This window comes from Pongo abelii, chromosome 6 (genome assembly GCF_028885655.2).
Source record: "Pongo abelii isolate AG06213 chromosome 6, NHGRI_mPonAbe1-v2.0_pri, whole genome shotgun sequence".
Classification (NCBI taxonomy): Eukaryota; Metazoa; Chordata; class Mammalia; order Primates; family Hominidae; genus Pongo; species Pongo abelii.
The window spans coordinates 63,461,832-63,487,798 of NC_071991.2; the positions used below are offsets into that span (position 1 = coordinate 63,461,832).

The 25,967-nt window shown below is 36.8% G+C and overlaps 1 protein-coding gene across 1 annotated transcript in view; it reads right to left on the reverse strand.

The window, feature by feature from the left end:
• DNAH11 (dynein axonemal heavy chain 11) overlaps positions 1-25,967 on the reverse strand; it is a 359,682-nt gene that overhangs the window by 226,628 nt on the left and 107,087 nt on the right. The window contains exon 30 of the mRNA XM_054559402.2: positions 23,495-23,728. Coding sequence (XP_054415377.1) covers positions 23,495-23,728 — 234 coding nt within the window. The remainder of the gene's footprint in view (positions 1-23,494; positions 23,729-25,967) is intronic.

Sequence of the window (25,967 nt, forward strand, 5' to 3'; positions counted from 1 at the left end):
AGCTCTGCAAAAGGACAGTCAATGACAAACTGCTAGCACCTGAGAAAGCTGGCGGTAAGTGAATATGACAGATCACCAGAGACTCAAACCTTTGTAGCCTACTGTCAAAATACAGGTTCACTACTGTACTATTATCACGCCCTGGAAAATGCAAAACCCTGCAAACTTCCCTGAGATTGCTGTGCAGCTGGAGGCTAGAGAAAGTCATACAGCTGGAATAAGAAGGGAGAAGAAAGGCAGGAAGAGATAACCGTAACATGTGCAATTTCCATGAAATAAGAACACACAAGGTTCCAGGCACTGACTAAGCACATTGCTGATCTCATTGCACTTAATCTTAAGACAATCTGTTATCCGAACTTTGCAGATGAGAAAGTTGAGTCAAAGCCCTATTAACCACATTTGCCAATCCAGGGAGGGAAAATTCAAATCCCAACAGTCTGACTTCAGATTCATCACATAGACCCTCTCCAGCCTCCACAAGACCTACCCATCCCTTCAGGTCTGAGAAACTGTAGCTGTGCAAGAAGCATTCAGGACAGACTTAAAGTCAAACACAAAGGAAAGCTGGCTTAAAGAAATAAAAATACTAATATATATCCCCCAGATATTCAAGATACACGACAGCTTTCTAAGCATTTGCCCTATTTCCCCACCCCCTGGGCTTTATTGAGGTATGATTGAAAAACAAAAATTATATATGTTTAAGGTATACAATGTGATATTTTGATGTAGGTATACATTGTGAAACTATTACCCCAACCAAGCTAACTGATATATCCATCAGCTCACATATCTTTTAAGTGAGAATACTTGATACTTACTCTCTTAGCAAATTTCAAGTATACACTACATTATTATTAAGTATAGTTGCCATATGTTAAATTAGGTCTCTAGAACTTATTCATGCTATAACTGAAAGTTTGTACCCTTTGACCAATATCTTCTGTTTTCCCCCATCCCTATCCTCCAGTAACCACCATTCTACTGTTACTATGTGTTAGACTTTTTTTTTAATCCACTTATAAGTGAGATTATGCAGTATTTGTGTTTCTGTGTTTAGCTTATTTCACATAGAATAATGCCCTTCAGATTCATCCAGGTTGTCACAAATGGTAGGATTCCTTCTTTGTAAAGGCTAAATCATATTCCTCTGTGTGTGTGTCCATGGGCGTGAGTGTCTACACATTTTCTTTATCCATCTATCAATGAATACTTGGGTTTTTTCCACATCTTGGCGATTGTGAATAAAGCTGCAATGAACATGGGAGTGCACATATCTTGTCAAGATAGTGATTTTATTTCCTTTACCTATATACTCAGAAGTGAGATTGTTGGATCATTTGGTAGTTCTATTTTTAATATTTTGAGGAATGTTCATAATGTTTTCCATAACGGCTATACTACTTCCTACCAACCACCAAGGAGGTCAAAGATCCGTACACTGAAAACTACAAAACTCCAGGGAAAAAAATTAAAGACACAAATAAATGGAATGATCTCATGCCCTTGGATTAGAAGAATTTATATTTGTTAAAATCTCTGTACTGCCCAGAGTTCTCTGTAGACTTAATGCAACTGCATCAAGATTTTAATGCCATTTTTTTTTTGCAGATGTAGAAAAAACAATCTTAAAATTTGTATGGAATCACCAAGGACCCCAAATAGCCAAAGCAATCTTAACCAAGAAAAACAAAGCCGGAGGCATCACATCTCCTGATTTCAAATTATATTACAAAGCTATAGTAATCAAAACAGCGTGGTACTGGCATACAAAAAGGCACATAGACCAATGGAACAGAATAGAGAGTTAAAAAATAAATTTTTCAACTGATTTTCAGCATAGGCACCAAAAACAGTGAAGAAAGGATAGAAGACTCTTACATAAATGGTGTTGGAAAAAACTGGACATCACATGCAAAAGAATGAAATTGGACCCTTACACTATACACAAAAAAAAAACTCAAAATGAATCAAAGACTTAAAGATAAGACCTGAAACTGTAAAATTCCTTAAAAAAAAGTGGGAAAAGCTTCATGACTTTGGTCTTGACAATGATTTTTTGGACTTGACACCAAAAGCATAGACAACAAAATAAAAAATAAACAAGTGAACTATATCGAACTAAAAAGTTTCTGTACATCAACAGAAAAAATCAACAAAATGAAAAAGTAGCCTATGGAATGGAAGAAAATATTTACAAACAATATATCTGATAAGGAATTAATATCTAAAATATATAAGGAACTCATACAACTCAATGTCAACAAATAGCCTGATTAGCAATGGGCAAAGGACCAGAATAGATATTTTCCCAAAGAAAACATACAAATGATCAGCACGGGACTTTTGACTTGCTCCGTTTCCGACCTGGGCCGGTTCACCCCTCCTTAGGCAACCTGGTGGTCCCCCGCTCCCGGGAGGTCACCATATTGATGCCGAACTTAGTGCGGACACCCGATCGGCATAGCGCACTACAGCCCAGAACTCCTGGGCTCAAGCGATCATCCCACCTCAGCCTCCCGAGTAGCTGGGACTACAGGCACGCGCCACCGCATTGGGAGATATACCTAATATTGGGAGATATACCTAATAATTGGGATAGCATTGGGAGATATACCTAATGCTAGATGACGAGTTGGTGGGTGCAGCGCACCAGCATGGCACATGTATACATATGTAACTTACCTGCACATTGCGCACATGTACCATAAAACCTAAAGTATAATAATAATAATAATAATAAAAAAAAAGAAAATTAAAACCAATTTGTATGTTCCTTTTCTCTATTTTCTCTTTTTTTTCTTCATGATCAATGTGTAATTTAAAAGAAAATCTCTCCATCCATTAAAAAAAGTTTTCACCACTTCAAAAAAAAAAAAAAAAAAAAAGAAAGAAAACATACAAATGGCTAACCAGTATATGAAAAGATGCTCAAAATCACTAATCATTAGAGAAATCAAAACCACAATGAGCTATCACCTCACACCCATTACAGTGGCTATAATAAAAAAGTCAAAAGATCTTGTTGGCAACGATGTGCCTTAACCTACTACAAGAGTGACATCAAAGATCACTGATCACAGGCTGGCCGTGATGGCTCATGCCTGTAATCCCTGTACTTTGGGAGGCCGAGGCAGGTGGATCACTTGAGGTCAGGAGTTCAAGACCAGCCTGGCCAATAGGGTGAAACCCCATCTCAACTAAAAATACAAAAAACAGCAGCCAGGCATAGTGATGTGTACCTGTAATCCCAGCTACACAGGAGGCTGAGGCAGGAGAATCGCTTGAATCTGGGAGGTATAAGCTGCAGTGAGCTGAGATCACACCACTGCACTCCAGCCTGGGTGACGGAGTGAGATTCTGTCTCAAAAAATTAAAAAAGATTACTGATCACAGATCATTATGACAGATACAATAATAAAAAAATTAAATATTCCAAGAATTACGAAAATGTGACACAAAGACACAAAGCAAGCTCATGTTGTTTGAATGATGATGTCAATGCCCAGCATAGATAGGGTTGCCACGAATCTTTAATTTGTTAAAAAAAAAAAAAAAAAAAAAAAAAGGCAGTACCTGCAAAGCACAGTAAAGCAAATCACAGTAAAATGAGATACACCTGTACTTTTAATACACTGCATCTTTAAAAAGCAGTTAAATGTTTAAAAAGCAGATGTGATTATTGTTTTATGTCTAATATGTTCACTGCTCATCATCCCCTAGATTTTATGTTCCACAAAGGCAAGGACGGCATCCATCTTATTCGGTGCCTTATCCCAGAGCCACTGAAGAACTGTCAGAGTGTGGGTGCTCAATGGGTATCTGCTGAATAGATGAATTGATGTACAATAACAACCCATACCTACTGAAGTTTCTAAGGAAAATTAATATAATACACTTCAGTGAGAAAAGAAATATTTAGGCCTTGGATATTTTTTCATCTGGGTCAAGATATCCGGTCTTTGCAGTATCCAATCTTATACCACTACCAGTATTTGGTTTAAAATAAAGTTGATTGTAACAACAGTAATAATATCATATACCTTATAAGAACATTTATAATTGTAAGTACATTCACATGCATTGTCTTGTCTGAGCCTCCCAACAACCTGTGATTTCTGCATTATTGATTCATTTTTCACAGGAGTACAGTCAAATGGAAGATGATTAAAAACACAGCTTGTCAACATAATCTGCACAGCATCATATGTTGGGGATCTTATACTGTGTATCAAGATTAAACCTTCTCTGATGATACTCTTTTGTAAGTAATAAAATTCTGTACCCACAGTTATGTAATGTAGTTATAAAATGTCTATTATTTGGGCAGTGGCAAGAGGTAGCAATCATTATGGTCAGTACTGTACTTGTATATAAGTTTATGGTCTGTGACATAGAAAACACTCCTTAGCCGCTTTAAGAAAATATATCCTATCATGCAATCAGTACATATTCTTGCCACTGATCACAATAGTGTTACATGATGTTCTACTGGATCAAGGATGTCTGGCTCAAGTCTACCTATGCCCCTTTGAAACTCAAGTGGCTATTTTCCTGGTATATCTTGGCTTCATTAGAGTGCAAGTACAGCATGTATCTTGAACTAGAAATAAGCCCAACTTAGAGTAAAAACCAAACTTTTGTTCCTGGAGCACAAAGTCTTCCATGACCTCACACCACTCCCTTCCTGTCTCACTTCACTAACCATGCTGGCCTTCTCTTTGTTCTCCTATCACAGCTGCTTTAAGGCCATAGCAACCATTTCATGTGCCTGGAGTCATCTTCCCTCTAATCCTTGTATGACTGGCTTCCTCTCATCATTCAAAGCTGTAGTTCAAATTTATCTCCTCAAATTGGCCTTCCCTGGCCATTCTATTTACTATTACCCCCTATCTATTTATTCTAAATGTTTCTATTTTATTATCTTTGTGGAACTTATGAGTATCCTATCAATCATGTATTTCTTTGTCTCCTCCACCCTAAACTCTAAAGGAGTAAGGCCCACATCTGTCTTATTCTGTGCTGTGTTCTCATGCTTAGCATAGCGGCCAGCATAAAGCATGTGTCCAAATCAACACTCGCTGTATGAACTGATGAAGGAAGAAATGAACAAACAAACGACAGCAACAATACACACCAAAACAATAGTTTTTTGCTCTCTCATTCACTCATTCATACAAGATGACAAATGTGGTTCTTGTTTCCAGACCTTACAGGACAACAAGGAATGCAGATAAATAATTAAAATTGTTTTGCTAGGGCAAGTAGAAAGTACGCTGACAGCACACAGAAATAGGGCCTTGCCTGATCTAGGGATTAGAAAGGCACTTTAGAGGAATGTATACTAAGACCTAAAGAATGAGCAGGATTTAGGTTGAGAAGAATTTAGGGGTTGGCCAGCAAAGAGGCAGTCGTTAAGCCACAGGAAGCAGCCTGTGTAAAGGCCCTGAATGGATCCGGTGGCTCTGTGGGAAAACTGAAAGAGGTCACCCATGGCAGGAGTGGGCGGCAGAGGAAGGAGGGGTGTGTAAGGATGCTGCAGAGAAAGGCAGGTGCCCAAGCATGCAGGGCTTGCCCAGCTCAGTTGGGACAATGAGATGGTGCTGAAAGGTCTAGAAAGTGGGGTGATAATGAGATTTGTGTTATTAAATTATTTCTCTGGCTATACTGTAAAGAATGAATTGGAGGAAGGTAAGACTGGAAGAAAAGACCTGTGAGGAGGATGCTACAGTCATTTAGATGAAAGAGAGTGGCTTGGTCTAGGACATTATCAAAGCAGTTGGAGAAGGCAGTGAGACTAGGGATCTTCAGAACAGTGAGAGAATTGGTGGTTGACTGGCTATTGAGCAAAAGAAGAATCAAGCGGGCTTCTAGTGTGAGCAACTAGTGAAGAATGTTGGGTTTTTTGGTTTTTTTTTTTTGCAGTTGGGTACGTTGGGAGGTTTGAGAAGTTTGAGAAGAGCGAATGTGCATTGGATCTTTTAGACTGGGTGTGCGTGTAAGACTTCAGTGAAAAATCCCTATCTGCTTCTGGCTGTGCTTCAGGAGAGAGATGTAGGCTGAAGCAAAGGAAACTCCCCATCAAGCTACCAATGACTTTCTTCACAGAATTGGAAAAAAACTACTTTAAAGTTCATATGGAACCAAAAAAAAGCCCACATTGCCAAGTCAATCCTAAGCCAAAAGAGCAAAGCTGGAGGCATCACGCTACTTGACTTCAAACTATACTACAAGGCTACAGTAACCAAAACAGCATGGTACTGGTACCAAAACAGAGATATAGATCAATGGAAGACAATAGAGCCCTCAGAAATAACGCCGCATATCTACAACTATCGGATCTTTGATAAACCTGAGAAAAACAAGCAATGGGGAAAGGATTCCCTATTTAATAAATGGTGCTGGGAAAACTGGCTAGCCATATGTAGAAAGCTGAAACTGGATCCATTCCTTACACCTTATACAAAAATTAATTCAAGATGGATTAAAGACTTAAACGTTAGACCTAAAACCATAAAAACCCTAGAAGAAAACCTAGGCATTACCATTCAGGACATAGGCATGGGCAAGGACTTCATGTCTAAAACACCAAAAGCAATGGCAACAAAAGCCAAAATTGACAAATGGGATCTAATTAAACTCAAGAGCTTTTGCACAGCAAAAGAAACTACCATCAGAGTGAACAGGCAACCTACAGAATGGGAGAAAATTTTCACAACCTACTCATCTGACAAAGGGCTAATATCCAGAATCTACAATGAACTCAAACAAATTTACAAGAAAAAAACAAACAACCCCATCAAAAAGTGGGCAAAGGATATGAACAGACGCTTCTCAAAAGAAGACATTTATGCAGCCAAAAGACACATGAAAAAATGCTCATCATCACTGGCCATCAGAGAAATGCAAATCAAAACCACAATGACATACCATCTCACACCAGTTAGAATGGCGATCATTAAAAAGTCAGGAAACAGCAGGTGCTGGAGAGGATGTGGAGAAATAGGAACACTTTTACACTGTTGGTGGGACTGTAAACTAGTTCAACCATTGTGGAAGTCAGTGTGGCGATTCCTCAGGGATCTAGAACTAGAAATACCATTTGGCCCAGCCATCCCATTACTGGGTATATACCCAAAGGACTATAAATCATGCTGCTATAAAGACACATGCACACGTATGTTTATTGCGGCATTATTCACAATTGCAAAGACTTGGAACCAACCCAAATGTCCAACAATGATAGACTGGATTAAGAAAATGTGGCACATATACACCATGGAATACTATGCAGCCATAAAAAATGATGAGTTTGTGTCCTTTGTAGGGACATGGATGAAATTGGAAATCATCATTCTCAGTAAACTGTCGCAAGGACAAAAAACCAAACACCGCATGTTCTCACTCATAGATGGGAATTGAACAATGAGAACACATGGACACAGGAAGGGGAACATCACACTCTGGGGACTGTTGTGGGGTGGGGGGAGGGGGGAGGGATAGCATTAGGAGATATACCTAACGCTAAATGGCGAGTTAATGGGTGTAGCACACCAGCATGGCACATGTATACATATGTAACTAACCTGCACATTGTGCACATGTACCCTAAAACTTAAAGTATAGTAATAAAAAAAAAGTGGATGAAATTAGTCAGGGATGTGTGGAAAAAGAAAAGAGGAAAAGAAAAGGGAAGGAAAAAGAAAGATCGTGGGCGGCCGAGGCAGATGGATCACTTGAGGCTAAGAGTTCCAGGCCTGGTCAACATGGCGAAACCCTGTATGTACTAAAACTACAAAAACATTAGCCGGGCATGGTGGTGCACACTTGTAACCCCAGTTACTTGGGAGGCTGAGGCACAGGAATTGTTTGAAGCTGGGAGGCAGAGGTTGCAGGGATCCAAGATCACACCACTGCACTCCAGCCTGGGTGACAGAGCAAGACCCTGTTTCAAACAAAACAAAACAAAACACAAAAACAGACCAGGCACAGTGGCTCACATCTGTAATCCCAGAACTTTGGGAGGCCAGGGTGGGTGGATCACCTGAGAACAGGAGTTCAAGATCAGTCTGGCCAAGATGGTGAAGCCTCATCTCTACTAAAAATACAAAAATTAGCTGGGCATGATCACGCCTGTAACTCCAGGTACTTGGGAGGCTGAGGCAGAAGAATTGCTTGAACCCGGGAGGCAGAGGTTGCAGTGAGCCGAGATAGGGCCACTGCATTCCAGCCTGGGTGACAGGGTGAAACTCCGTCAAAAACAAAACAAACACACACACATACATACACACACACACACACACACACACACACACACACACACACACACACACACACACACACACACACACACACACACACACACACACACACACACACACACACACACACACACACACACACACACACACACACACACACACACACACACCCCCACACCAAAACAGAATAGAGCCATAAGGAACAGGAATATTTAAGGAGCAGGAGGAAGACCAGCCAGGTGAAGTAAACAGCACTCCAAGTTTTCTAGGTAGAAAACTAGAATTCAAAATACATGAATATGAAGGAAGAGAGTATGTGAAGAAGTAGGAAGTATTTTCTAAGTTAAAGAAAATAGAAATAGACTCAATCAAGTGGTAGAAATAGGTTGTGGTGATGAGGAAAAGGAAAGAGCAAGTATAGGTCAGCAAGCTTGATTATAATAAAGGTTACAAAGATAAGGCAGGAAATAAAAGATGTGGCATGAATGGATAATTTTTGGTTATTATTTTGTTTTGAGTAATGAGGGAGTTGGCCATGTTTAATTACTGATGGGAATGAGCAAGAGCGAGAAACTGAAGAAACAGGAGGAAAGAAAGTCAGGGCAGCCTTGAGAGAGGTCAGAGCAGAAGGGACCCAGAGCAGAGATGGAGAAATGCTCTGGGCAGTGGAGATCACTCTTCCCTCCTAGCTGGAGGATGGTGTGGGGGGAGGGACATCAGCCTGACGGCCATTGCTCTAGTTCCTCTCTGATGATGTCAGCAGATAATAAAAGCACTGACTGACAGGCATTGTATGGGTACATGTGTACTGTGTATGTGTTTTCTAATTTAATCATCACAACTCTGTGAAGTAGGCGCGATTAGTATTCCAGTTTTACATATGAGAATACAAGATAACCTGCCTGAGATCACACAGTTATAAATGGTGGAGCCAGGGGCTAGTACACAATTCTAAGATGTCACTGTATATTTTACAAATACAAAACCTTCTTATGTGGATAACAGGGTATCAGACCAGGCAAGAGCTGGCCTCCAGTGATTGTGGTAAGTAGAGAGAGATAACTCAGTATACCCCACTTATGAATTCTCTTATTTATATAAACATAGAACTGCTTCCTAACAAAAAGACAAGATCTTGTACCTTCTATGTCACACACCATAAAAAAAGAAAAAGGAAAAGACACAATCTTGACCACCATTGGGGTTTATAGGATACACATATCTAAAGGACTATAGTGTTCCCAAAGAGGGCCAGCTAGCTTGGTAGGATGACAGTGTAGGACAATGTCAGACCTAGAAAGTAACAGACTTAAGGTCAGGGAGAAGCAGTGGTTCCTGATACATAGTGGTTGCTGGTCCCCCATTTTTTCCTGTCCTGGCTCCTATGGCAGCATGGTAGAAAGAGGCCATACTGTGAATTTAAAGAGTGTGTCCCTAAATACTATAGGTTTAAATAAGGTAACAAAGAAAAAAAAAATCTTCCTTGCAGCAGAAGCACTGCAGTTTTACCAGCATCAGCTATGGCATATCTCCCAACATGGGGACACCCAAGCCACGGTGGCAAAGAAGCTGGAAGAGGCTACTCTGCAGAAAAGTTGAGATCTGGAGGTCAGATTTGGTGGCTCATGCCTGTAACTCCAGTGCTTCTGGAGGCCAAGGAGCGAGAACGGCTTGAGGCCACGAGTTTGAGACCAGCCTAGGCAACACAGCAAGACCCCAATCTCTACAAAAAAATGTAAAAATTAGCCAGACATGGTGTTAAGCCTCTGTAGTCCTACCTACTTGGGAGGCTGAGGCAGGAGGACTGTTTGAGCCCATAAGTTTGAGGCTGCAGTGAGCTATGATCATGTTACTGCACTCTAGCCTGGACAATAGAGTGAGACCCAGTCTTTTAAAAATAGAAAAGTAGTCTGGAGCTAGAAGTCCTCAGCTTAGCAGATCAAAGTGAACATTACAATATAACTGTTATAGCACCTTGGGGATCAGCTACCGGGATCCTTGATCCCTTTCTAACAGGACATAATACTGAAGTTCTTCTTGTTTCATAACAGCCACGAGGACCTCTAATCTTGAAACCCACCAGTTTCACCTTCAGCAATATCAGAAACAATGAATTTTCATTTCCACCAGCCAGAGCAAAGGAAATGACAAAGACACCAAGTCCTATGCTCTTAAAACTATCAGAACATGGGTTGTTGAATCTCAATTTGTTGTCCTCTTTTCAATGCTCACTTCCTACTTCTCCTTTAATCCTACTGCTAAAACCACCAGTGCAATATTGAGCAACGAATGTCAGATATAGTGAGCATAGTTACCTGATTCTTGACACTAATGGAAATGATTCTAATATTTCACCATTAAGTATGATTTTTCTGCAGGTTTCTGGTAGATATTTTTCAAGTTATAAAAGTTCCTTTAAATGCTTATATTAGAAAAGAAAAAGGTATAAAGTCAATAAGCGCCCACCTTAAGAAACTTGAAAAAGAGGAACAAATTAAGCTCAAAGTAAGAAGAAGAAAGGAAATAATCAAAACAAGGGCAGAGATAAGTGAAATATAAAACAAACTATAGAGAAAACCAATAATGTCAAAGGTTAGTTCTTTGAAAACAGAAATAAAATTGATAAACACCTAGAAAACTCAATTAAGAAAAAAAAAGAGAAAAAAATAAATTACCAACCCCAGAAATGAAAGTAGGACATCTGGGCAGATCTAGATGTTCTGAGGATAATACTGAAATAGCATGACCAACTTACATCAATAAATTGAAAAGCACAGACCAAGAGTGGCCCTTTTTCTGTAAAGGACCAGATAGTAAATATTTTTGGATTTGTAGGCCATGCAGTCTCTGTCACAGCCACTCCACTCTGCCATCGTGATGTGAAAATAGCCACAGACAATAGACACTGGGCCAGATTTGGCCAGAGGTCTGTAATTTGCCACATGCTGAATTACTTAAAATGGGCAAATATCTTGAAAAATACAAACTTCCAAAACTGACACAAGAAAGGAAGAAGCCCAAAAAACTAAACAGCTGCATATGTATAAAAGAAATCAATTTACAATAAAAAATGTTCTATAAAGAAAACTTCAGGCCCAGATGCATCACAAGTGATGTCTATCATAAACTCTTTCACAAAATAGATATAAATGGATCACTTTCCAACTCCTTCTAAGGAGTATATCCTGATTTCAAAATCTGGCAAAGATATCACAGAAAAAGAAAATTACCAGACAAATGTCCCTGATAAACATAAATGTAGAATTTGTTAACAAAATAATAGCAAATAGAATCCAGCCAAAAATACACACACACACACACACACACACATACACTTAAAGGATAATTCATAACCAAGTGTTTACTATTCAGGAATGCAAAGTTGGCTTTCAAAAATTCACCACAATAACAGAATGGCATGGTCATCTCATGAGATTTGAGAAAGCTCAATGCTGATTTAAGATGCAAACTCTCTGCATGTGGTAATGGAAAGGATTTTCCTCTATCCGATAAGGGGCATCTCCAAGAAACATTCAACTAACATCATATTTACTGGAGAAACATTATTCTTACCAAAGAATGTAAATGGACAAGGATGTCTCGCTACCTCTATTCAATATTGTGCTGGAGGCCCAGCCAATTCAATAGCTCAAAAAAAGGAAATAAAGAACAAAAAGAAAAAGAATGGAAGAGATGAAAACTGTCATTACTTATAGATGATGTATTTCTGTACATAGGAAGCCCTGTAGAGTATATATATATATATTTTAAAACTACTAAATGTAGTAAGTAAATTTAGCAAAGCCCCAAGATACAAGGTGAATATTTAAAAATCAATAAATTTCTATGTACCAGCCAAAAACACTGGGAAATAAAATTTAAAAATTAGTATATAAAATAGAATAAAAACACATCAACTACCTAAAAATCAATCTAGTGAGAAATGTGCAAGGCTTCTACATTGAAAACTGCAGAAAACACTGCTGAGAGAAATTAGAGAAAACCTATATAAAGAGATACACCACGTTCTCGAGTTATAAGAACCATAATTATTGAGATGTTCATTCTTCCAAAATTTATATTTAGAGGCTGCCTCAGTCACAATTTAATTAGGCTAAAAATTAATTAGGTTTGTACAAATAAACAATGTGATTGTAAAATCTGTATAGAAAAGAACCTCAAACAGTCAAAACAATCTTGGGGAAAATAATGAACAAAGTTGGAGGATATATATAAAATGACTTTAAGGATTACTATAAAGCTATGGTAATTAAGAAAGGTGGATTTGGCACGAAGGCAGAAAAACAGATCAATGGAATAAGAGAATCTGAAAACAGACACACATATATATATATATAGTCACTTGACTTTTGACCAAGGTATCACATTAATTCAATAGAAAAAGGAAAGAGGTATGGATTGTAGACCTAATGGGAAAAACCCAGAACCATGAAGCACCTTGCGAGAAATAGAAGTATATTTTCATGACTTTTGGACAGGCAATAACATCTATCTCACACACACACACACACACACACACACACACACACACACACACACACAGAAAAAAAATTTTTTTTAAAGACACAAAAAGCACTAGCCATGAAAAAAAATTTGATACACTACACTGCATCAAAATTATAACTTTCTGATAAAATATGCCATTAAGAAAATGAGTAGTCCATTTTCAAACAGAAAACTTGTATCCCAAATAAATAAAGAAATCCTACAATCAATAATTTAAACAGACCTGGCTCAGTGGCTCATACCTTTAATCCCAACACTTTGGGAGGCCGAGGCAGGAGGATCACTTGAGGTCAGGAGCTCAAGAGAACCTGGGAAACATAGCAAGACCTACAAAAAGAATTTTTTAAATGTTTAACTGAGCATGGTGGTGCTTGCCTCTAGTCCTAGCTACAAAAGAGGCTGAGGCAGGAGAATCGCTCGAGCCCAGGAGCTTGAGGCTGCAGATTGTGCCACTGCACTCCAGCCTGGTTGACAGAGTGAGACCCTGTCTTGAAAATATATAAGGCAAATCATCCAATTATTTGAAAATGGAGCAAAAGATCAAAAGATTTTAATAGACGCTTCATAATAGAGGATGTACGAATGCTAATTACCTCATGAGAAGTTGCTCAACATCTTTAGACATTAGAAAAATGCCAGTTAAAATCACAATGATATACTATTTTATATCCACTGGAATGGCTGCAATTATAAAGACTGACAATATGAATATGGGCAAGTATAAAAAGCAACTGAAATTCTGTTACATTGTCCATGGGAGTATAACAATAGAGAACTGTTTGGCTGTTTCTTAAGTGGTTAAACGTACACTTTCTCTGTGATCCAGCAATTTCACTTTTAGGCTTCTACCCAGGAGAAATGAAAATATATGTTCACAAAAAGACTTAATCTAATAATGTTTAAAGCAGACTTAGAAATAATAGCCTCAAACTGGAAACCCAAATGTCAAGTAAGAGGATAAGTAGAAAAATTGTGGTACATGTATACAATGTAATATTAGTAAGCAATAACAAATAATGAACAGCAAATACATGCAACAACAAAGATGAATCTCAAAAATATGTTCATTGAAAAATGTGAGGGGTGTGAAATTTTATCCTACTTGCAGGCTAACAAGTCATGGATGCTGGCAGAAGACATGAGACTCCTGGGTCAGAGATAAAGCACAGTTTATTACAGCAATACCATGAGTAATATTAGAACATTAGCATTTGCACTATCTCTGAGTACAAATTTTCAAAGGATATTCAAAGAGGGCTAGCACATGCAATGAGCTGTGTTACAAGAGAAACATTCTGGATTTAGGGAGTGCAAATCTTTTATAAAAGACAGCATGTCTGACATTTGCCCTAGGAAGAGATATTATTTTTATTATACTAAATAATAAGTCAACATGCCCTTTGCTCTGGAGAGAGATACTATCTCTATTTTCAAGAATGCTCACTATAAAAATATATCTGGAACAGGACAATCATTACCTCTGTTCATAAGAGGTATATAAATGTAAGACCCATAAGGACTGTCTCCCAGTGTTAAGTAAAAAATCCACAGAAAAAGGAAGATACGCTAACTTAGGAGATTTGCCAAAAGAATTTTCTTTTGTATTTTATCTTTGTGTGGTTTTTGTATCAAGTATATTAGAACTTTATAGAAGAAGTGGAAAATCCTTACATCTCTGTTTATATTCCAGAACAGTTGATGTAACATGGTGTTTACCTTTCCCATGATAAAATCATTGAAACAGGATCCTATTTAGGAAGGAGTGCCCATCTTTGACTACCATGATTACCATTTCAATTATTTCCATCGTTAATGGTCTACTTGAGTTTTCTAAATTATTTTGATTCAATTCTAGAAAAAGTATTCATAGAGAAACATCCATTTATTTTAGATTTTGACTTAATTATTAGCAAAAAAATCACATGTGTACACAGTTATTTTAAAATCTCTTAATTACAGGGATTATGTTTTTTCCCTATCCCTTTATGGTATGTTTTTTGATTTCTTCTCCAAACCGCAAAAATTTGTCAGTATTATTCGTCTGTTCAAAGAACCAACTCTCATGTTAATGGATCATATTGAAATCAAATGGCATATATGGGTGACAAATCCTTTTTTCTCTTACCTCCATCTCTCATTGTGGGGATCTTCAGTTACTTCAGGATTTGTTCTGCTTCTTTCTCTAAAGCAGAGGTGGTAAACTATAGGCCATGAACCAAATTTGGCCCACCACCTGTTTTTATAAACACCATTTTATTAGAGCCCAGCTATACCTATTCACTTACAAATTACGAATTGCTTCTTTGCAACCACCACAATAGAGATGCGTGCATGCAGAAGAGACTATGTGGCCCACAAAGACAAAAATAAAAATTACTACCTGATTCTTCCCAGAAAAAGTAGGCCAACTCCTGCTCTTCAGTCAAAACATATTCATGATAGAAGCCCTCTATAAATGGCTCACTTTGCTTGCAAAGCATTTCTCAGGGCTTTGTACTGGGGACAAACACCTTCACTAATAGCCTCTTGGGAAATACAGGGAAGAGAAGCAGCTACAGTTGTCCATTTCTTCTAGATTTAATCCTTATCACTAACCATAAACTCCACATTTTTTATATTTGTTTAAGGTGAGTTCATAATTTATCTGAAATTTTGCTGGGTGAAAATTGCCTTACCATTGCAATAGCTTCCTCTTTTTATAGGTTTGGATTGATTTTCTCTGTTCTTAGTCAGCTATCAATTCAATTTCACATGTTCCTAGCATTCCTCAAATCATCTGTTCCTGTATTTCTAGGAACACTATGATTTTTTTTCATATACCCTACCTGTCATTCAATGTAATCTTTGATGAGAGGGGAGGTAGAGAGTATGTGCTCTACTCATGATCTTGTGAGTTACTGCTAGATTATAAAGTATAAGGCTACCAGATCACATTGTTATATAAAGGCCAAAAAAAAAAAAATACTTGTGTCCGATATACACTTGGTAGCTCCAGGCTTGACAGGCTTCTCTATTCAGGTAATAGAGCTGAAACAAGGTAAGAATGCTACCAATATGGTATCCAAATTTTTTAAAAGAATTTCTTAGCAACTAAAAGTGAGGCCCAAAATTGGCTTTCAGCAGCAAAATGAGGGTCTCTTTCTTATACGTATACTGGTATTTCCGAGTCTTTGTTGAGAGGGAGAGGATGGTTAATGAGAAAAGTTTTATATTATTTATCATGAGTTCTTAACAAAACTCTCTGGGGTAATGTCCCTGCACGCTACAGATATTAATTTTTTAAAGTTTAAAACACTTCTCTCTTTTGATGATTTTCACACAGCTCAATAATAAAAGAGAAGTAGAGAAACTTTCTTACCATATCCCAAGCCTCCAAAACAAAACACTTTCACCAAGGAAACTTCAAATCTGGGAAATTAAATTTATCATACTTGCCACTTTTTTCAAAGACTCTGACAAGGCAGCGATATATATTCAAAACGCAGTATTTTTGCCTTTAATCCCAATACTAATATGCAATAACCATAGATCCAAGGGGGAAACAGAGTTTAAAATTATTACCTTGGTTTATTTATCTCACTACAATTTGGGATAACCAAGGAAAGGAATTACTGAAAGGAATTACTTATAATCATCAATTATACACAACTCTGATACCAGTTTTAAAATTAAGCTATTTTAAATGACTAAAGCTCATTTAAAAAACTGCTTACAGTATTAGTAAGAATAATTTTAATTAAAAGCACACTCCAGCAGATGGTTACATCCATTTTGAAAGGAAGAAAACTAAAAAGGTTTCAACTTAGATGCAAACATTTCTCATGACCCAAACCACAGCTTAGTAGAATTCAAATGTTAGCTTCTGTAATATACATGTTAGTGCCAGTCACAAAACTGAAACACTGTAGTAAAGGCATCTGCTTGTCTGGTCTATCAAACATTTCAATTCATGCTAGAAGTGTTTTTATAATTATGCGGATAAATGCTTTCTTCACAAATCATCCCTTTTCTCTACTTCTCATCCAACATGAAAAAAGAAGCACTGTATAACTCTAGAACAAAGTGGAAAACTTTTAAAAGATTTTAAGAGAAGAACACTAAATTCCATTAATTAGTTGAACCAGCCAAAGCTACTGGGATATGAATAATTTTATAAGAATGAGAAGAAAAAAAGAACCAGCCCAATGTTGTTGACAGGGGAAGGAGTGGACACTTCTTATACACTGATATTGGGAAGGTAAATTTGGCACTGTCTTGAAAAGGCTTTGATCTAGTAATTTTACATCTGGAAATTTATCCTGAATAAACAAAAATACATGTAATATGTCTATACAAGGCTGTTCCTTGCAGTATTATTAATGATAACCAAAAATGGAAAAGCAATCCAACTAGCCAGTATTACCAACAATAATCATCATAATAGGTGGTCTTGCAATATATTAAATGAACATGGACAATTTCTTTATTAACACAGAAATATTAAATAAAACAGAACATATCTAAATACAAAACACATAGCCAAACATAAGAAAGGTAGAAAGGGGGAGAGGTCAATAGGAGAGTGAGAGAGAAGGAGTGAAAGGGACTGAGAGGGAGGGAGGGGAAGAGAGACTGAGAGTGAGAGTGAGAGAGAGTGAGAGTGAGAGAGTGAGAGAGTGAGAGAGTGAGAGAGTGAGAGAGAGAGATAAGGAAAGAGAGGAGATTGATCCCTTCCTGACAACAAGAATAAGCCTCAAAGCAGAGAGGTATGATGAGGTCGATAAGCGAATGCCATGGCAGCTCAAGGAATTTGGACAGACAGCCAAACATCTGGAGCTGAGGTTTAAATTGCCACATGGGGACAGAAATGTTCCCATTTCAGTTGTGCCTCTCATACTCCCTCAAGCAAGGCAGAAAGTTGGGACTGAGATGTTGAACATAAAGCTGAGATACTGAAGCATACAAATTAACCCTGCTAATGTGATCAGAAAATCCTAAACTGAGTAATTGCAAAATTAATCTACAACTGGCCGAGGCAGTGGCTCACACCTGTAATTCCAGCACTTTGAGAGACTGGAGTGGGAGGATTGCTTGAGGCCTGGAGTTCAAAACCAGCCTGGTCAACATAGTTAGACCACCTCTACATAAGAAAAAAACAAAAATTAGTTAGGTGTGGTAGTATGCACCTATGGTCCTAGCTACTCAGGAACATGAGGTGGAAGGTTTGCTTGAGCCCAGGAGTTTGAGGCTGCAGTGAGCCATGATTTCTCCACTGAACTCCAGCCCAGGAAAAAGAGCAAGACTGTCTCAATCATAATCACAATCATCATCCAGAACTTAGAAGATCTACAGAAACCCGAAAGAATTGCGGGGGTAGGGGCGAGGGGAGATACACTGTAGGGACATTTGCTCAATTTAGGGAAGAAAATTCCTGCAGAAAAAAAACCAGACATAAAGATAACCTTTAAAAATGAACATTAAAAACAAATCAAACAGGAGATCCAGCCTCAGAACTAGAGCTAGTAGAACAATCTAAGTAAAACTATTAAACATCTCTTTAAAATAATTAATAAGATTAAAGAATAGAAACCACAATGAAAAGATAGGTGACCATAAAATTTATTTTTAAAAAAGCAAAAAAAAAAACTTTGGGAAATTGAGATATAATAACTGAAATTAAACTGATGAATTGGGTATGTAAATTGAAGTGTTTAAAAAGGGAATCCTTGTACACTGTTGGTGGGAATGTAAGTTAGTGCAGCCATTATGAAAAATAGCATAAACTTTCCTCAAAAAATTAAAAATAGAATTACCATATGATCCAGCAATCTGACTAATGGAGATATATACCAGAGAACTGAAATCAATATATTGAAGAGACACCTGTATCTCTTCAGCATTATTCAGCATTATGCAGAATCACTAATCTATGGAATCAACCTAGATCTCCATCAATGGATGAATAAAGAAAATATGGCAAATATACACAATGAAATATTATTCTGTCTTTAAAAAAAAAAAGGAAATCCTGTCATTTATGACAATCAGGAGGACATTATGTGAATTGAAATAAGCCAGGCATAGAAAAACAAATACTGTATGATCTCACTTGTATGTGGAATATAAAAATGTCAAACTCCATAAATAAACATTTTTCAAAAGCAGTTATACGAAAACCAAAGGACATCTGAAAAAATGCTCAACATCACTAATCATCAGGGAAATGCAAATTAAAACCACAGTGAGATACTATAACAGTCAGAATGGCTATTAAAAAGACCAACAACAACACAGATGTTGGTGAAGATGCAGAAAAAAAAAGAACTCTAATACACTCTTAGTGAGAATATAAATTAGTACAACCCTGTGGAAAACAGTATGGAGATTTCTCAAACAACTAATAATAGAACCACCATTTGACCCAGCAATCCCATTACCAAGTATCTACTGAAAGGAAAATAAGTCATTGCATCAAAAAGATATCTCTACCCCTATGTTTACTGCAACACTATTAACAATAGCAAACTTATGGAATCAACCTAAGTGGCCACTGATGGATAAATGGAAAAAGAAAATGTGACATATATATACAATGGACTACTACTCCACCATAAAAAAGAATAAAATCATGTCTTTTGTAGCAACATGGAGGGAACTAGAGCTCATTATCTTCAGTGAAACAAGTGAGACATGGACAAATGTCACATGTTCTCACTTAAAAGTGGGAGTTAAACAATGTGTACACATGGATATTGAGTGTGGAATGATAGACAATGGAGACTGGGAATCATTAGGGGGTGGTAAGGGGTGGATGATGATAAATTAATGGACACACTATACATTGTTCAGATGAAAGATACCCTAAAAAGCCCTGAATTCACCATTACGAATTCAATGCAGGTGGCAAGATTGCACTTGTACTTCATACATTTATACAAATAAAATTTTAAATGAAAAAGTCCAATTTACATAAACAGCAAAATAGTAGTTACCAGAGGCTGAGGGTAGAAGGTTTGGGGAGCTATTGGTCAAAGGACACAAAATTTCAGTTGGGAGGAGTAAGTTCAAGAGGTCTATTGTACATCATGGTGACCTCAGTTAGTAACAAAATAAAATATTTTTGAAAAGTGGTAAGAAAGTACCTTTTAAACATTCTTACCACAAAAAAAAGTGAGATAATGCATATGTTAAATACCCTGATTTAGCCATTCCATGATACATACAGATATCAAAACATCGTGTGTACCCATAAATATACACAGTGTTTACCTTTCAATTAAAATTTAAAATTTTAAATAATGAAATATTTAGGGGTAAAGATTATGGTATCTGCAACTTCCTTTGAAATGATTCATAGATACAAAATGAATTGATGGATGGTTATAGGGTTTTATAAATGACATGTTATAAAGAAAATAAAACAAGATATTAATTGTAGAATCTAAGTGGTAGGCATACATATTGCAAAATTCTTTCAGCTTTTCTGTATGTTTGAACATTTTTCTTATAAATTACTGAGGAAAATGTATTAAATAAGTTGTGTACCACATTGCCCACCATCATCATTATTGTCGTAGCATTAACAACAGCAGCAATAGCCAGCCCTTATATAGCGCATAAACTAAAACACTACTTAAAAATAGTATTTGGCCAGGCGCAGTGGCTCATGTCTATAATCCCAGCACTTTGGGAGGTCGAGGCAGGTGGATCATCTGAAGTCAGGAGTTCGAGACCAGCCTGGCCAACACGGTGAAACCCTGTCTCTACTAAAAACACAAAAATTAGCTGGGCATAATAGTGGGTGCCTGTAATCCCAGCTACTCAGGAGGCTGTGGCAGGAGAATTGCTTGACCTGGAAGGTAGAGGTTGCAGTGAGCCGAGATTGTGCCATTGCACTCCAGACTGGATGACAGGAGCGAAACTCCATCTCAAAAAAAAAATAGTATTTTCCATATATTAACTAAGTAATCCTTCTAATGATCCTATGATGCAAGTACTGTCATTGTCCGTTTTTTGCAGATGATAAAACTAAGGCATAGAGTAGCTAAATAGCTTGTCCATAGTCACATAGCTAATAAATAGTAGAAGCTGAGATTTGAGTCTACTTAATCTGGCCCTGGATTCCTCTTTCTTCTTAATCATATGCTACAAGGAAAAAAGTTTTATCAGAACCACAAAAAGAAAGAAATCTTAAAATTATCCCAAAACAAGACAGATAGCTTATAATGGAAAAATAATTTGAATGACATAAGATTTTACAATAACAATAATAAAAGCCATAAGATAAATGGAAAAATATTTTTCAGGTATTAAAAACATTATCACCTTAGAATTCTATACCCAGCTAAATTATCAAAAAGGAAGTCAAAGACAAGGGACAAGAAATTTTCCTGTAACAATTCACCACTGCACAAACTGCTAAAATATATTCTATAGAAAGAAGGGAATTTAATTCACAAATAAGGAAGCAGGTGAAAAATAATAAAAAATGAGCAAAGTCATTGGTAAATATGTTGGTAAATCTAATTAAGATCTGAAATAATAATACCACTCCCACCATAATTAATGGATAATTTTTAAAAAATAAGGTTTAAATGACTACATGTAAGATGGGGAGCAGAGAACAGAATAAATGATCCTAAGATTCTTGAGGAGAGACGTTAAGATCTATTAACGATTAACTAGAATGTAAGTGCCTGAGTGGAGGAACATCACTGCTAGAACCACAGAACCTAGAGCAGTGCCTGATAAGAAGTTAAACAACCAGAGTAAACCTAAACAAACGAGAAGAAAGAAAATAAATTCTGGTATATCCACATAAAGAAATAATATTCAGTCACTTTTAGTGTGGATCTGATGTATATTTATGACAAGAAAAAATGTAGATAATATATTGAGTGAAAATATAAAGTAATCAAATAAATGTATGGAATGTAAAAGAATTTTTTTAAATGTATATCTGTAGACAGATACATAGCTACATAAATAATTACACTTATATATAAATAGCTACAGATTTATATGTTTATACCTATAAATAGGCATGTCTATACATTCATAAAGACAGATAAAGATAGTAAATAGAGAAAAAACTTTTGATGTTTGCATGCCAAAATGTTAATAATTTTTCTCTTGAAAATGAATTTATGAGTGTTGTTTAAATGTTATGTCCCTTCTTTTCATTTTCTGTGACTATATTTTCTTTATCATCTTTAACAGCAAAAAATAACAAAGAAATAAAAAAAGCTGATATAAATAATAAATATCCATAAAACATCATTTAACCTTGTAAGCAATAAAACAGTCTAGAAACAAAAAAAGACAAGTTGGAGATAAGAGTTAGAAAAAAAAAAACAGAGTAAAATAAGTAGGAATATGCTTGTAGAAAGATTTAAGTTTGTGTAGTGATTGAGGATAGCTGAAATTTAAAAGAGGATATTATTTTAACCAAGTATTTTTAAATGTCCTTACTTAAATGCATAACGAAAATGGTCATAATAAAAGCATAAATATCAATAAATTAACTAACCAGAGGCTATTTTATAAGAAAGTCATAGCAGAATTGCATTTAATTAATTATCTCAGTTATTTATGTCCATGAAAAAAAATTTAACTACTCAGCTTCAGCATCCAAGTGGTAGTTACTAGAATTGCAAAGATGGCACCGTAGGAAGAAACCAGCCACTTCTTTAAATTGAATCCTGTAACTTCAAGCCTATTAAATAGAAAAAATTACCTTATCTTCCTAAGAGTGTAAAATCAAGAATTTTTTTTTTTCTCCAAAAGTAAGTGGTACCAAAACTTCTTTAGTAATATAAGTTGGGTGGTCGCTATGCAAGATTGAAAGAGCAAAATTAAAAGGAATAATCCACACTTGAATCTTCAAATGTGTTAATAATACAAGGATCACTCACTATCCAAATCTATTTGATTCTTAAGTTATTGAAGTAAAAGTACTGCTAAAGCAGAAAAGGGGTGATGAGGAGCATTGGGAAGCATTCTAACTCAGTACCAGGAAGAGGGTACAATCCTACCAGGTTCACTTATAAACTGTGCAACATTGGGAAAGCCACTTCATATTTATGGATTCAGATTTTATCCACTGAAAACCAGAAGAGTAGACAAACTAATACTTAAACTCTTTTTCAAGCCTAATATACTCTGATTCTATAAGACCAAAGAACAGTTCAGATCTCTGAACCGTTATACAGCTCACAGCACATATTAAGATGAAAGACTTAAGGAAAGGTCACAGGATAACTGGGATCAATAAAATAGAATTCAAAATAGATTATTTTTCAAAGTTCTCATCTGTAATTTATAATTAACAGAAAACCAAAGCCCATGAAAATATTTGCTCTTGCTGAGCCACCCTCCACCATTTTGAGTAATGCAAATCATGCACATATTTTCTAATAAATACATGATCTGCCTAGTTGGAGAGTCTTACACAGAAGAAAATAAGCATGTACAGTATCTAGTATGAGTGCTTTCCTAGAGCCTTAGAAGACAATAGACATGATGTACTTTTTAAAAACCCATACAGAAATGTAGAAGGATACCACAAAGGTAAAAAATGATTTAACAACTGATTGCTAAAATCTTCCCAGCATAGTATTTTGCACACAGAAGACACTCGGTAAATGAATGACTAAAAGAATGAATGAAGCAAGCTTACGTCTTGAAGTTCCTTTATGTCTCAAAATCACAAATCTATAAAATACCTGTTTTTTATGGAAATCCTTCAGGGCTGTTTCATAGCCTTCTTCCAGTCTACTGAAGGCTATTCCTACATCTGTGGTCCACCATATTTGTGAGCTGGTTAGTCCAACTTGAGCCGGGAAATCAAAAATCCACAGTTCCCTAGGTTTTTCCTCATAGGCCACTATGGCTTCTGTGATAGAATGACGCACCGTTTCTTGCATAGTCTGTTCAAGCTGCAGAAGCCATGTTTCCACCTTTGGAAGCAAGTTGAAATGTTATAACTTAGGCTTAACTACGGAAGGATAATTTCATCCTCCTACTGGCTCTAAGGCCATGCAGAGGGTAATGCCCCAGGTGGATTCATTTTAAACCCAGGTAGAAAACTTCAAGAGGCATAACTCAAAGGGGAAAGTGAACAACTGATTGGTGAAATCTTTCTCCTACAGGAACCTGCCTTCTCCCAGGAATAATGCTCATCTGACTTTACCCACCAGCTGGCTAAAAACTTTCCACAGCCTAAACAGAAAAGGGGTTCTTCATTATTCATTTCTCAGCTTTGAAGGCAAGGAGGTTCTAGACCAAGATTCCCCTCTGGTAACACATAGTGTTTTCAGAAGCCAAACATAACAGACACCTATAGAGGTATGAGTCATATTCTAGAGCTTTAATAATAAAAATTCAGTTAAATTTTTTTCTATTAATTTTTAAATCTACTGAAAATTCTTCTCTAAAATCTTCATAGTGCACAGTTTTAAGATAAAATGTTTTCAGCAAGTACCTTAATTATATTCCCTTCTGGCTCTAATCTTCACACTTGTCAGAAATTAGACCACGGGAGAATATTAGAGATAGGACAACTGCTGACTTGTAAAAATTAATCTTTTTTTTTTTTTAAATTGAAGCTTAGTTTGCTCCCACAAATACAACTTAGCCCAGTTTCCATCCTGTTCAAATGTATTTTGTTATATTAATCCAGGCATTTATTTCCTTGGGATATCATATAATTAAAATGATACATATATTATTTGCAAATAATTGACCATAGCAATAAAAAGTGACTATAATAAATAAATACCAAGAATCACATGAGATTCTGAAGATGATACAACTGATTTCTTCCTCCACCCCTGTGAAGAGAGCAGGAGCATTCCTAGAGCCTCTGGAGAATTGGGACAGAGTGATATGTGGTTAATGAGCTGACAACCTCCTCTCTTGAAAGAAACAGCAAACACTGCCCTGGCAATGGCCTCAGTATCTCTTCTTAAGGGTCTTCCCTCTGGCTTCACAACTGTGCTCTGTTAACAGGCATGAGTTCAGATTAATCGAATTAGATCAGGTTGTTCTGATCTAACCAATGGGGTCTGGTATCTCTGCCTTAATAACTACGGGTAACTCTTAATGTCACCAAGCAACAAGTTCCCTCATTAATTTAGTCATTATTGTATGTCTCCTGGATACCCTGGGATCCATATCCTCCACATGGCCACCTGTTCTCAAGAACTTTGCAGTCCATTTGGGAAGACGAAACACACATATATGTCAATCTGTCAGCTCACGTACAGATGATTGTGCCAACAATGGCAACCTAACTCAGTATGGTTTGAGAACTAAGCTCTGATGAGGTGCTTGCTGGATCCTTCCCTTTTTGGTACTTCTCAACCAACCCCCTATAACAACAATTGCTACCTCTATTATTATGTGCATATCCATTTTCTCAATGGGCCTAAGACCTCCTCGAAGACAAGGGCCAATTCTGAACTCCCAAAAGCCTGACCTAGCATCTGATGCATAGTAGGTATTCGACACTTGCTGAAGAATATACTAATGGACTAAACTAGGGGGGAGCCAATGAAAAGAGTGCAGAAATACAAAAAAGCACCAAATTAAAAGCATCTTTTTATAAAACGAAGGCAATTAGGGGGTGAATTTGTATATGTTTACAAGTCTCTAGCATAAGTTGCTTATACAGAATAAATTAGAGCACTGTAAAAACTTTCAATATCAAGGGTTCCTGCTAGTGACAACCACATCCATCAATTGGACTATCCCCCTCCAGGCATCATGCCAGTCGGTGAGCAGTTTGCTGGGAGGGAGCAGACAGCAACACACTTTTGTCAAGAGAGTTTATGGCAACTTTTCCTAATCATTATAATATCATCCTAAAAAGCCCAAGAGATCAAAAAATATATTTTAATCAAAGTATTCCACCATCTGCTTCTCCTTCATTTGGCAGGATTTTTCTGGTACAATATTAAAAAGCAACAGAAAGGAGTAAAGAAAACCCTTGTAAAATAAGGTTGCCACTCACATTTCTGCAAATACTTTCAGGAACACCTGCCCCAACCCAAATGGTTCTCCACTAGACACTATTCCATCAGTTACTCTGTGGATTAACCCAAGCTACGCAAGCTTCATCATAAAAAGATGCAATTCCCCTAAATAATCTGAACACACCAGAAATGCTTTCATAAATCATAATGAGCCATTCTTGTG